This window comes from Heptranchias perlo, chromosome 34 (assembly GCF_035084215.1).
Source record: "Heptranchias perlo isolate sHepPer1 chromosome 34, sHepPer1.hap1, whole genome shotgun sequence".
Lineage (NCBI taxonomy): Eukaryota > Metazoa > Chordata > Chondrichthyes > Hexanchiformes > Hexanchidae > Heptranchias > Heptranchias perlo.
Window position 1 is genome coordinate 13,738,180 of NC_090358.1, and position 13,699 is coordinate 13,751,878.

The 13,699-nt window shown below is 39.0% G+C and overlaps 1 protein-coding gene and 2 long non-coding RNA genes across 4 annotated transcripts in view; 1 reads left to right on the forward strand and 2 right to left on the reverse strand.

Moving 5' to 3' along the window:
* atosa (atos homolog A) overlaps nucleotides 1-4,721 on the reverse strand; it is an 80,398-nt gene extending 75,677 nt beyond the window's left edge. For both annotated transcript variants that reach the window (XM_067971458.1, XM_067971457.1), the window contains exon 1: nucleotides 4,319-4,721. In XM_067971458.1, coding sequence (XP_067827559.1) covers nucleotides 4,319-4,334 — 16 coding nt within the window. In that variant the 5' untranslated portion in view covers nucleotides 4,335-4,721. The remainder of the gene's footprint in view (nucleotides 1-4,318) is intronic.
* Nucleotides 4,722-4,796: 75 nt separating this feature from the next.
* On the forward strand, nucleotides 4,797-7,574 carry LOC137301816 (uncharacterized). The gene is made up of 2 exons (XR_010958357.1): nucleotides 4,797-4,881; nucleotides 6,532-7,574. It is a non-coding gene; the product is annotated as an uncharacterized lncRNA (long non-coding RNA).
* A 1,580-nt stretch (nucleotides 7,575-9,154) lies between these two features.
* On the reverse strand, nucleotides 9,155-13,236 carry LOC137301615 (uncharacterized). Its single transcript, XR_010958322.1, has 3 exons — nucleotides 12,941-13,236; nucleotides 12,768-12,819; nucleotides 9,155-12,302 (listed from the first exon to the last, which is right to left on the reverse strand). It is a non-coding gene; the product is annotated as an uncharacterized lncRNA (long non-coding RNA).
* Between the last annotated feature and the right edge of the window lie 463 nt (nucleotides 13,237-13,699).

Below are 13,699 nucleotides of genomic sequence, written 5' to 3' on the forward strand. Positions count from 1 at the left end.
CTTGATCATAAATAATTATTGTTCTGAAAGGGATAGCATGGACAATACATCTCTTGGCCCCGATTTACTGCACAACACAACTGCACAGGATCAACATTCTGTTACACACCCCTGCCTTTCAATACATTTTTTCCAAAACAAATGGCAGGGATCCTGCAAAACAGCACTGAACTCTGCACACAAATAAGAAATAGTTCTACAGCTTAAACCTTGATGCTTTATAAAGATACAGCACTATATCCTCTGAAAATATTTAAAGGATAAATAACAGACATTTTCTTTTGATAAGTTACATTCCACACAGCAACAAGCGCTAAACTTACAGAATCAAAAGGTAGCAGCTGAAAAAACATCTCAATCAGACTCATGTTGAAGTTGGAACTTTTAAGCTGAAGTGAAACTTAACACAAAGGTCCAATAGTTACTTTGAAAAATGGCAACGTAATTTCTTAAAGAACTAACAGTGAAGGTTAGTTCTTAACTGGGTTGATTCTGTGTAAAGAAACTCTACAAACCGCAGGCACTTCCACCAAATGTTAAGAAGCCCTCCCTAACTTTCTCTCTAAAAAACACTAAAGAAAATATAACACTTCTCTCTGCGCTCTGGAACTTCCTACCCAGTTCTCTCTGCTTGCCACCTCCCTTCCTACTTTATTAAAAAACTCAAGACCCTCTTCTCCAACCATGCCTTCAGTTTCTCACCTTGGCCTCTTAGTTTTTCCTCCCTCTCCCCATTCTCAGTGCCCACTTTTACTTTTCCTCTTCCTAAGAAGTCTTCCGACATGTGAAGGGGGTTACATAATTGCAAAACGTGTTGATCGTCTGATTTCCAATATTCTAATTAAAATTTTCCGTCCTTCTACTTATGTTCTTTAAACAGTTGAACATTAAAATTAGAGTACAAACTTCAGTTATCTACAAGTTTTGATAATCTAGACCAATTCATCTAGTTTGGATAATCAAAACTTACTGCAGAATCAGAATTTATGTTGGTTGTTTACTTTTGTTCTCACTATGGATGCTACTGGCAGAAATGCAACTAATTATTACCACTACTTTGCTGTTGTCCACTGCAGAAACAAAAAGGGGGAAACTATTAGAATTGTGGGGTTGCTTTGCTGTTTTTCTCCAGCTGAATTTCAGTGGTAAATAAGGTGTAGGATATTAGTATTAGGGAGATTAGGTCACTTTTTGCATCGAGTGTCAGCAGTAAATGTCCCCAAGTTCAGTATATGAAGGGTTAGATGCAGACTAAAATCTCCTTTATAATGTATCCAATCTTAGAACGGAATCTCCTCTACTTCAATGTCAGATTAAATGCTCTGTGAGGCCTCTGAATGACACCGTTAGTTTAGTATCTACTAGTACATAAAGTTTTTTTTTGTAACATTACACACATCTACTTGGAACAGGGCTGAGACTGCCAAACTCATTTCATGCAGGACACTTACTGTTAGCAAAGTCGGGACTATTATTCCATTAACCTGGAGGTTAAAAAAGTGACATAACCTACGAAGCTATCCAATAACTGTTTTTGACCAAATTAATTGAATTCAACTTGTGGAACTTTGTACAATTCATGCTGTAACATGATAGCGTTTAGATTTCATTCGAAGAACAAGAGCTCTGGAAGTAGTGGGGGAATATTTTTAATTATCCCGTATTTTCATTTAATTTTTTTCACCTTCTTTAAAAAGTAACCACTGTTTCATGCACTATTCCAGGCCACCCTCTTCCAGGCCTCTGCTAATGTCACTCTAAGCACCCATCAGTTCCTCGAGAGTAAACAACTTGAAAGTGATGCTTCCTGCCATTACTTCCTGAGGATATGTCTAACCTTCACGTAGCACCTCCTCTGATGGGACAGCCAACATCTTGAGCTCATTGTACAGGAAAGGTGCCAGTATGCTGCCCTCAGAACAGGCCTGTTCCAAATGATGGATTTAGCTTGCAACAGATTGTTCCACAAGGCTTGCCAAACAGGAATGATCACATGCTCAATTTTATGAGTTGAGAATGAATCAGAGTTAGTTAATTAGAACATAGTTGTAATATCTCTCACTCGTACATGCGGTAGAGAATTGATAATGAGATAAAACCAGCAAAACAATGGTAGTAATCACTGATAGTACTTCCAGAATTTTACTAAGAATAAAGCTAAGGGATCACCCAGAATCATACTCATTTTGAAAGAATTTAAGGACGAAGGATTAATATTACATACACATATTATATGTCAAATGATCAATTTGTCACTTTTTACAGCAAGCTTTAAGAATGGTCCTTAAAGGAAACAATGAAATCATATTCAACAACTATCCTGCCATATACAAAATTTAAATTATCTTTAATCTCAATGTAATGCTTTCTTTGCCAAATTTGTGTTTAAACATACTTATAAATGCCTTATGCACACTGGATTAGCACTCTGAGGACCAAAGTTCATAAAGTCTGTCTATTTATCAGGCATTTATGACGGTCTTCCTGGCTAGCAGTATACAGTAAATACCCTATTATGGCTTGCAGTAAAGTAATAAACTACTCTATGCTACTGGGTCCCAAATTTGTTAATTCATTAAGCACAATTTAATCTAATATTTCTGAATATTAAACCTCCATAAACTTGAGCTCATCCAAAACTCTACTGCCCGTATCCTAACTCGTACCGTATCCCATTCACCCATCACCACTGTGCTCGCTGACAGACATTGGCTCCCGGTCTACCTATGCCTTGAACAACTGGCAGTTGTCTCTATACATGCAAATAGACTTGAATAAAGACAGCTGTTAGTTGTTTGAAATGCCTGGGAAGCAGCAGGAGATGGTGTAGACTACATGGTAAAAATGACTTTTAAAGGGAAACAAGTGCATGTACAGAAAGGGGGGGGGGAAGAGGGGTAATTGCATTGCCTCCCTGTCCATCCTATCATACGTTTCTTATAAACATACTCCTATATATTTCAAAAATCAGTTGACAGGCTCCTCTCTACTTCCAGTAGACACAGAACAGCTTTTCAGTTGAATGCAGTCCAGTGACATCAGGTAGTGGATCCTCACAATCCAGGTCCTGTAGTCACCACTGAGGACCACACACTCCATTCACAAATCAAACAGGATTTTCTTCTGCTTAAAAGTAGTCCTTCCAAATGTTGCAATCTTCTTAGCGATCAACAGCTTACCCACCATTCACAGAAAATTTCCATTTCAGTTCAATCCATATCGCCCCAGAACTTTAGCAAATCAGATGGCCAAAGTCGCAGAGTTGGATTTTATTCACTTTTTTTATATAAAACTTCTGTGTTGTAAGATCCTAGGATTCTATGATTCTAACCCACTTCACACTCAAACATCTCAACTCTGACTCAAATCAGATTGAATCATAATATCACAATGACCACTTTGACAGTCAATGAACATTATTGTGCAGAGTGCCTGGTACCTCAGTCTGGCTTCAGTGGGGATCACTTTAAAATAAATTGTTATGGCGGATGGAGAGGAAAAGAGAAGAGCCCGTGTTATCAAGGCAAAATATTATCCCATGTAGTTGAGAGGCAAGACAAATGTTATATTTTTCTCCTACTTATTAGAAAAATAATTTAATTCCTAGCCCTTCACCTACAGTTCCATTCCAGTTTCAAAGTCACTTAGCTAATGTCAGCTATAGGTGTGCCAACAAATGGCACCACAGTAAAATGAACTCAGGCGGCAATGAATTTTAAAACTACTGACATCTGTAGAGATCATTCAAACCAAAGGAGTGGCTCTTCAATTAATAAGGATTCTTCAAATCTAGTTGTTCAAAAGAAAAACTGGGTGGGACACAATAATGATCAAAACTTTGTTGTGGCAATACTTCCTGCAGGAACAGTGTCTCTTTAAATGGTAGTTATGATACAAGAACAGTGAAAATATGACTTACTTCCATGTACAGTTTTGACACTGAAAGGAATGTTGGCACATTTTTATTGGTAACTATGCACAGGTTTGTCAAGGCGATTATTTCTAATGACAGTCCGCTAGACTGCCTGACACGTAGCCACCATATATCACAGCATTTTAAATGTTCCCACCTATGAAGATCTCAAAGTTAAAAACTGGACCCAACAGCTTACCCTCCGTTCAGAGAAGTTTCCTCTCAGTTCAATCCAATTCCTCCCAGAACTTTAGCACGCCAGATGGCCAAAGTTGCAGAGTTGGATTTTATTCCGTTTTATATAAACTCACCTCACACTCAAACATCTCAACCCTGACTCGGATCAGATGAGAAATCACCATTTTGACAGAGTCAATGGAAATCATTGTGGAAAATGCCCATTACCTCGGTCTGACTTCATCGTCGGCGGTGGCAAGCAGTCCCTCGGCCGTTGTCCCCGTTCTTCCTGAGTTGTTGCCGCCGCTGTTGCTGACGAGCCTGGATCTTCTGGCAGCGCAACTCCCAGCCTGTAGAGGAGGGGGTAGGAGGATTAGGGGGCCAAGGAGTAAACTGACGAGCCCCCCGCTCCAACAAGGCAACCCCCCCACGCCTCGCTTCACCGCGGAGATGTCATCTGGGGCCCCGATGTTTGAAGTGAAGAGCAGTCTAGATTGATCTGGTATCTAAAGGGGGTGGTTTGCGGTATGACAGTGCGGGTGCCTCCAGCGGCAGCCCCCGTGTCTGTCTGACTGTCTCAGTCTCTGTCACTCTGCCGCCTCCATGTTGTCAAAACACAAAACTCTCTTCGCCCCGCCCTCACAGAGAGAGAGTAAAAAAAACCCTCAGCGCGGTCACGTGTCCCAACAACGGCCTCCCCTTCTGACGTCGGCTGACCTCACTTCCGCTCCTCGCACAGGGGATTCTCGCCGTGTCACCATAGTAACAGGCCCAGTGCCACCATCGCTCAGGTAAGCCTAAATAATGTCACCAAACAAAACAAAAACCGATCAAAAAGTGCCCCTTTTTAAGAGGGGCACAATTAATAAAGATCTAAACCATAAAACAAAGGAAACTTATAAAACTAAATAATATTGTCACCCGTGCCCAATACGCCCACCGGTCGCGCACTCAGGTAAGAGGCTTCGACAGTTTTGAAAAAAAGTTTATTTCCCCCCCTCTCAAAGCCGCTTTCGTTACAGCGCTGGCAGCATCCACAGAAACTCCTGTCAGGTTTTAGAATCACAAACCCATTTAAACCCCCTCCAACTAAGTGGGGTTTATTTTTTTGTAAAACAGGGTGCGATATCTCCCCCACCCAGAAACAGGTCACGTTATTGAAACCGTGCGAGGGTTAAACACGGGCTCATAAACACGGCCGATCCTTCTTTAATATAACGCGGGGTGCAGTTTGCAGATCGCGGGTTCTGATCCCCACTCAGCGCCGCAGACTGCGAGTCCCCCCCCCCCCCCCGGGCCTTTTGCCCATTTAGAAACCCGGGCATGCGAGGAAGTTGATTTGAAAAGCTAACCCCCATCACCCCCACCCCCTGTTTTGCAGAGTGTCACTCCCCAACTCTGCTTAGCGCTTCGTCCAGAATTATTAATAAGTTTAGCATTACAGATCAACCGAGACCGTCTACCTTTGTATTACTTTATTAATCACTAGTTAATCTCCAGTGGTGTTGCACTTGGGCAGTCAAGACCAAGCATGATCTTTGGGTGAAGTGAAGTGGAGTTAGAGTGGAGTCAGTGGCACCGTGCCTGCAGTCATCTAGGCCCAGAGCTTTGGAATCCCCTCTCCTACTTAAAACCTACCTTTTTGCCCAGGCTTTTGGTCACCCCTCTTAATATCGCCTTTCTTTCTGTGTACATTTTCTTTGATTATGGCACTGTGAAGTGCCTTGGAATATTTTTCTATGTTAAAGGTGCTATATAATGCGATATAAATGTTGTAGGTATCACCTTTGTCTCAGTGGTAGCACTCTTCTGAGCCAGAAGGTTGTGGGTTCAAGCCCCACTCCCGCGCCTTGAGCACTTAGGCCGACACAAAAGTGCATTGTGGGAGGTGCTGTCTTTCAGATGAGACGTTAAACTAAGGCCTTAGTTGGATGGAAAAGAGCAGGGGAGTTCTCCTGCTGTCCTAGCTAACATTTATCCCTCAACCAACACCCGAAACGGATAATCTGGTCATTTATTTTATTGCTGTTTGTGGGACCTTGCTGTGTGCTAATTGGCTGCCGTGTTTCCGTACCACGTTACCCCCTTGTCAGCAGTGAACCTGCAAACCATCCACTGGGGTGCAGAGGGTGAGGGTGTATTTACAACGTGACAAGTTTGTATCACTGGTATCCATTATAAATCTGGATCCACTTTTAATTTGGCTATCAGATCAGCATCAATGATTCCCCATGTTGACACTTACTAAATCCAACTCCCTTATCACAGGGATTATAATGGAAAAAGTTTACAGGAACTACATACAGATGTAAGATTTTTAATATAGTGTTGATGGAACCAAAAATATAGGACAAGAGAAGTAAATGAAGACGTGCAAGGTTGATTCAAACGATGTCTTTCTAATGCTGTAATCTAATGTTCTTCTTTAACATTTTCTCAAGAATCAAAATGCTAAGCAGTGTGGTGTTCGAAAGCTGCAGTAAAACTTGAAAATGCTGCACCATAGAATGATTCATGGACACAGGTCTTCAGACTTCGAGTGTGCCCACCAGATTATGAAGTTAGTGTCATGCCTGCAGTAACGCCACAGCCAGCCTCCATTCTCCTCAAGCTAGGCTATCATGTATAATATTAATTATGTGCAAGTATGTCCTCTATCAAACACTTAAACTAATGCTGAAATTATGTTTAAGCAGTACAATTACCTCAGTTGTGCAGTATGGTAACTATTGACCCTTTTAATAGATCTGCGAGGGCCTTGCCTTTTATAACGAGGAGTGTGCCTATTTTAAAGAGGTATTAATTAAACTATCAGACTCCTGGGTTGCTGGATCTTAGTCCACTTTGCCAATTTTCCATACTTCCCATTCTACTTAGCTATCCCCCATGAGCTCTTCTCACACTGTGTTTGGTATATGTCTTTTATTTATTTCTCACATTATGCCTCCTTTTGTTTCCTGCACATCATTTCTGCCCTTTAAAACCATTTCCTGATTCTCTCTCTTTTCTTCTCTTCCCCCCCCCCCCCCAAATAGTACTTTATGGGTCATTGTGTGTGTGTGTTTTGCTCCCTGTCCCCACTTTCCCTTGTTTGATTTCTTCTTCTTCACTGCTGTTCATCTATAACATTTTTCAACTCTAGGGAAAGATTTTATACCTGAAATGTCAACTGTCTTGTGTTTTCCTCAACAGACGGTGCATGACCTGCTGAGTATCTATAGCATTTTATGTTTTATTGTCAGCTTTTAATTTGGATAGCAGGAGATTGATAACAATGATTCAATTTCCCATCTTCACACTAATAAATCCATTTCCTTTGTCATACCAGCAAATTTATAAGACTCATGAGAAATTGGGTCTAAGATTCTGTCAGGATTTAAATTTGGTGGAAATTCAGGTTGCTGGCTTACAGAATCTGAACTATAAAAGTGGCATGTGATGACTAAACTTGTATTGTGTCTAATAAATATTTGTTTATTCAAAATTCTTCTACAGTCTGATTTTTAATAAAAATAAGTTGTTAAATTTAATGTGTCACAGAGCTGTATTGTTATCAACTGAGTTCATCTGAAACAACAGTCCTATCATTCACCCAGTGCCTCACCCCTCTGGTGTTTGCTTTGGCAAACAACTGATAACACTAAATGAAGCTGATTCCAAATGAATGCAAGTATTTAAAGTGGACTGTTGAAAGTTGATAAAGTAGAGACTAATGTTTTATAAAGAGGTTTTTTTTTACAAAATGGATTTTACTGGGGGAGTGGTGAATAAAACACCCTTGACAAATATGGGTTCGGATATGAATTACATCATGTTTGAAAATGTTGCCTGCTACATTGTCAGAGGTAATGAAGCTTCATCATTGACCAAATATGAATAAACTGCCTGCCACTTCACTACTGTATTGTTAGTTTTGCTTCTGTAGTGCAAGTGCAACATCCAACAATTAGAAAACGTTTGTTCCACTTAAGCTATTTGGTTTTAAAACATTTTCCTCCTCTTGTAAGGAGACATTCAAGTTTTTACATTGGAAGCCAATTTTAGCAATATGATTAACCCTAAACAACAAAGAGCAGGGATCAACCCATGACATTTTGCTGAAATTAATGTGTATACGGTTTAAAAAATATATTTTCAGATGGATTGTGCGAAGAAGTTTTTCGAAACCAATCAATTTTTTACTCTTACCTCTGTCTGAAAACGTTCATGATAAAGGTGTTGTATTTCTGCACATACATTGTCACATGTGCCAACATAAAGACTCGAGGGCCATTATCAACTGAATATTCATTGCAGGTTTGTAATAAATGCAGAAAATAGTATATTACTACTGTGCATGTCTGAAGTGCAACTCAGGCTTATTAGCATCTACACTGTCAGGAGTGAACATATAAATAAGTAATGGTACCTTTGAGTTACCAGTTTGTCACCAATAGCAGCTTAACTGTCAGCTGGAAACCAGTAAACAAGGTGCCACTGTAGCCTCCTGCAGTGGTGTATATGCCAAAGAAGAGGGTTTTTTCAGGTATCTCCACAGCCAGCATAAGCAGAAACAACTTGCCTTCAAAGGCAGCTAGGTTTATTCACCACCAGCAGGCTGAAGAGCTCACCATGTCCATGCAGCCCAGTAAAGTAGTTTTGCACTCACTGGTACCCATAGTTTGTTCTGGCTCTTATGGAAATTGCTCTGCAATGTAAGCAAGATGATTTTTGTAGAAACTGAATTGCATCTTAAAAGGAGGTGACATACTGGGTCAATACTTAGCATGCAGTTCCTTGGACAGGTGGAACTAGTCTTTGGGGATTTTTTTTGTTCTCAGGAAGCCACATCCCCAGTTGCCTTGAAAATGGTTGTGGGCCACCTTCTTGAACTGCTACAGTCCTTATGGGATGATGCTCCCAACAACTCAGTGGCTTGCTAGGCAACGACAGAAGGCATTAAGAATCAAAGTAAGAGACAGGAATTATCTGTAGGCCAGGCTCTGAAAGACATCAATGAACTAGGTGTTTTTTTTTAAATAAACAATCCAGCAACCTTAATGCTGCTAACCAACAATGACCAGATTTATTGAATTGATACGATTAGAACTCATGACCTTGGGCTACCAAGTAGTGTACCATAATCATTACACTACTATACCCAGTGGATATCTGTATACACAAATTTTACTTGCCAAAAGTTTATGAATAAAGACCTTGTAACTTGTCCCGTAATCGCACAATTCATCCGAGTTAATTTTTCTTAATCTTATTTCTCCTGCAAAATTGCCACCACTTGCTCAGTAGAGGAACATTGCTTCAGAGGGCAATACTTAAATGGAAATAACTCTTAGGTTCACAATATATTACCTTGTCAAATTGTCTTCTGAAATCTACTTTATTTAGCCATTTTAATACCATACATTTTAGAACAGAATTTAATCTTTAATTCAAAATTTCTAAATAAAAATGGCAACACATTAAACCATAGAACTAGTCCTAGAATGTTCTAAATAGTCAGGAATTTGCTACAAGTAAAACATCCATCAGATTTCAGAAGCTCATGTCCATTTGAAAATAGACACACAGTTCCCTACATTTTCCAGAAACAAATTAAATTTTACCTAGTGACAAAGCAATACTTATGCCAGATTAATGTGCACATGTCCTAGGTACAAAGGCCAGACCGTACAATAAACAGAAATCAAAGCTTTAGTTCCAGTGTACAACCTGAATAAATGATCTGACACTGCAATAACTTTTTTGACTCCAGTAAAATAATTGGAGCTCACGCATAGCACTCTCAAAACAGATGCATAATGTAGCTTCATGACATGCATAAAAATCAGGTGAAGCGGGCTGCACACATTGGCTGCTTGTTTTCTCAAGCCATCGGTGTCACTGTTCATAGTTCAGTAGGTACGTGCAATGTCATGTCTTGCATATGTATTCACACATGCACAGGTGCTTTGAATTTTGGATAAAAAGGCAACAGCACCACTGCAGGCAAATGTCACCATGTTGCTACATGTGAGGCAGCATTATTTAATCCTCCTCACTCAACCCAGGTCCCAGGGTATAATGAATGGGAATCACCCTATATTTGCCAAAGTAGGAGTAAGTTCCCTACTGCTATTTATGACACCATTGGCCGAGGGGGAGGGGGGGTGATATTAGATAACACAAGACAACATTTGTTAGCAACAACAATAATTTAACATAAACCCAAAAGAGGTTCAAAACCTTTCAATAAAAGGATTATCCAAGACAGTGTCTGGTCATTTTCCTGGGATTCATTTCCCAGTACCTGTGGCTTGAGTAGTGTTGGATTCTCTAGAAATGCAGGTAACTATTCTGTACATGTTCCACAGTGGCCACGATTGTCTCACATCTAATCAAGTTCTAAAGCTATATGGCCCCCACACCTTATTTTGTTTTAAAGTTTAAGACCCAGTTACTTCACTGAACTTTTATTTTCCTCCCAATAATTATTTTCTGTTCCCTCCAAAGACTTCAACTCCTTGCCGGAGTTGTTCCATGGGCACTGGTTTAAACTTTTTGAAAAGAAAGTTAAATTCTGGAAAAAAAGAATTGTGCTTATATTATAAACTTAATTGGCAATCAGATGTTTTAGATTTAAACTGAAAATTACAAACATAGTTTCAGACTTTGCAGTATTAATCAGAGCAGCCTCATTTTCACTCCTATTTGATGTTGACTTTGTTACAAGTTATTCAGACTATGGAGTCCTATCATACCAGAAAATAATCCAGTTTTATCCAGCTTTTAAAATGTGGCCTAGTAATTTTTCCATCTACCTTTATAAACAGCCCCACTGAAGTGCTTAATTTACTACCACATTCACTATCATTTCATTTTAATCTATTCTGCAAAGGGTGAAACTGTGCAAAGCGAATTATGTACAAATTTGCCTCACCTTGGTCTCCTCATTTTACCTCCCAAGGGGCTGACTGACCACATCCAGGAAGAGGAGACTTTAGGAGCCTTTTTGATCCCACAAAGTTGCAGAGAAAACATATGTCATGTTCCTGGACTCAGTAGTCCATAAGTCATGGAGACCAGTGGGTTGTAGTGTATGGCCTACTCTACTTTATTATTTCACACCAATGATCCTTTTCACTTACTTGACTGATTTGATGGGTGAGGGTTAAGTTAGAATTTGGCTTTGGTTTAATTTTATTGGTGGAATGTTTCATCCTCTGTGGTTTGCACAGCAAGAAAAACCACAGCTGGAATGGTTCCTAATCGGAATTCAGACTATAAAATAAAAAAGGTTTTAATAACTTGGGATCCTTTACTGGATTTCTAAGGGCTCCATTAGACTCAAGTTCATGCAAAATACAAGAAACATCACCTTTTCTACTGAAATCTGAAACACCAATGATACAAAGTAATGGATGAAATGATACAGAAAAAAGACGTTTTCCCATGTGTATTAAAATAGGCCAATCCTGAACAAGAAATTGACTGTCACTCCTGTGAGAATCCTATAAGTACAGTGTATGCCTCAATTCAAGATTGCTTAATTCAAATTATCTGAATTCAAATTTTTAAGTGTGACCTACTTTCCTATGTTATTTAATTTGAATTATTGCATAATTTTTCTAATGCAAAAAACTTTGGATTATCAGGACTAAACTATAATATATATATATTCATCTATTATAAGTAATCCTTTGAGGCTGCTTGATGATCCTTTGATTGTGATTTGCTCTGGTAGAAAGTTAACTGGGGCATATGGTGCTTTCTGTGGATTGGTTGTACTCCCAGTATTTGGGTGGAGTTTTCCATTCTTGATTCAAGCTAAACAAATTCAAAATATGATTGAGATTGAACTGGGTGGGACAGCGAGTTGAAATCCCATCCTTTAGTCTCTGGGACCTACATTTAAATCTTTGGACTGCTGAAGTGAACTTCTCCTCTGTGTACTTGATGGGATACAAAGTGAAATTTATTTGGGCAATCTTAATCCAGTTCTAGAGAGTTTAAGTGGACAACAAACAAAACTGGCAATAATCTGTCAATAAAATAGTAAAATCAGATTACGGCACCCTTTATTCTGCCAATGTCGTTCTTCATCCCAACTGTTGTTGCACCAGTGTGACTTTTTCCATTTCCCACACAAGTACACTTATGGGCTCAGCTACATGCTTTTCACAGTCTTGCTTGCTGTCATGACACATATTGCTATGAACAACAGCCATTCGTCGATCTGAAATAAAAACATTAAATAAAGAAATGCACAGCAGTTTGATTGGTATCTGAAAAGAGAAATAGGTTAAGACCATTGGTGCGACCAGGAGTAGAAGCAGAGGGAAGAGAACAAAATAACATGGCAGCCAAGGATATGTGTGATGCCACCATCATACACAATTATTTTGTTAAGGGTTAATACAAACAAATATCATGTTTATGCACAACACATTGTAAAGGATGGACACGTAAAACTAGTTAAACTCGTTCCCTTTCTCCCAAAAGGACAATGGCTATCTGCAGCCACATCTCTGAGAAACAGATGTCACAAAGAAATGGCTTTATCTTTGCCATAGAAATTGATTACAAAGAACACCACAAATAAAAGTGGCACAATGCCTAGAGTACAAGGATCATAGAGAATCTTTACACTGATGTTTAAACAAAAGTTCATTGTACAGCCAACATATAAAAAGGTACTTACTGGAAAAATGTCAGTATCCATAAACAAAATGAAGCCACATCACATCAAGATTCTAAAATAAAATAAGAAAACTTTTTGGGGGGGAAAACTGTACAAGAGTCACAAAGAATACAAATGAAACAAACCAGTTACTTCAGAGTTTCACTTTTCAAGGAGCCATAAATATCACTGACCGTACAGCTGGAGACTTTTGTATCTACAAAGAAGAGAGAAAATGATCTAAAAGAGAAAGGGTTAAAAATTGGTCAGACGCAAGGAGGGTAATTTTCCAATTACACAGTGGTCATATAACTTTCTGAAGTGTGCTGTGCCAGGGGGCAAGGTTCCCCAGTGTATATATCTATGCGCATGCGTACAATAGCTATACACACATCCACGTAATTTCCTCCCACCCAATAGTTAGACTCTGGGTGTAGCCCAGTAAAACACTTAGACTACTTCCTGTTTTTAAACCACAAAGTGTCATACAAGAAATTACACATTATATACAAGGAAATAATATCCATCACATTCACACCAAGCCTAAATGTATTTTTGCTGGTGTTACAAAAATACATTTAGACTTGGCATGAGTTTAAAGTAACTCTTTGATATCCTATTCAATTTGTCTATATATTCCCAGTTACAGATTTAGTACAGAGTTGAATTAATTGGTCAATATATTAAAAAAATGAATCTCACTTTAGAAAAATAAAAAGAATTAAAACAAGAAAATTTATCTGGTGATAATTCAGATCTTAAAGAACTGTCAGACTGGGTTAACAGCCAGTAGATCAGATTGCCAGGAGTCAGGGCAACATTAAAAAATGGTTACCACTCTGATTTGACTTGGTTTGGAAAAAATATACATTAACCAAATTACTAAAAAAGGATTAAGTCACCTGTTAGATATGTTGCTCATGATATTTCTTTGCAGAAAAAAAGATACTCAG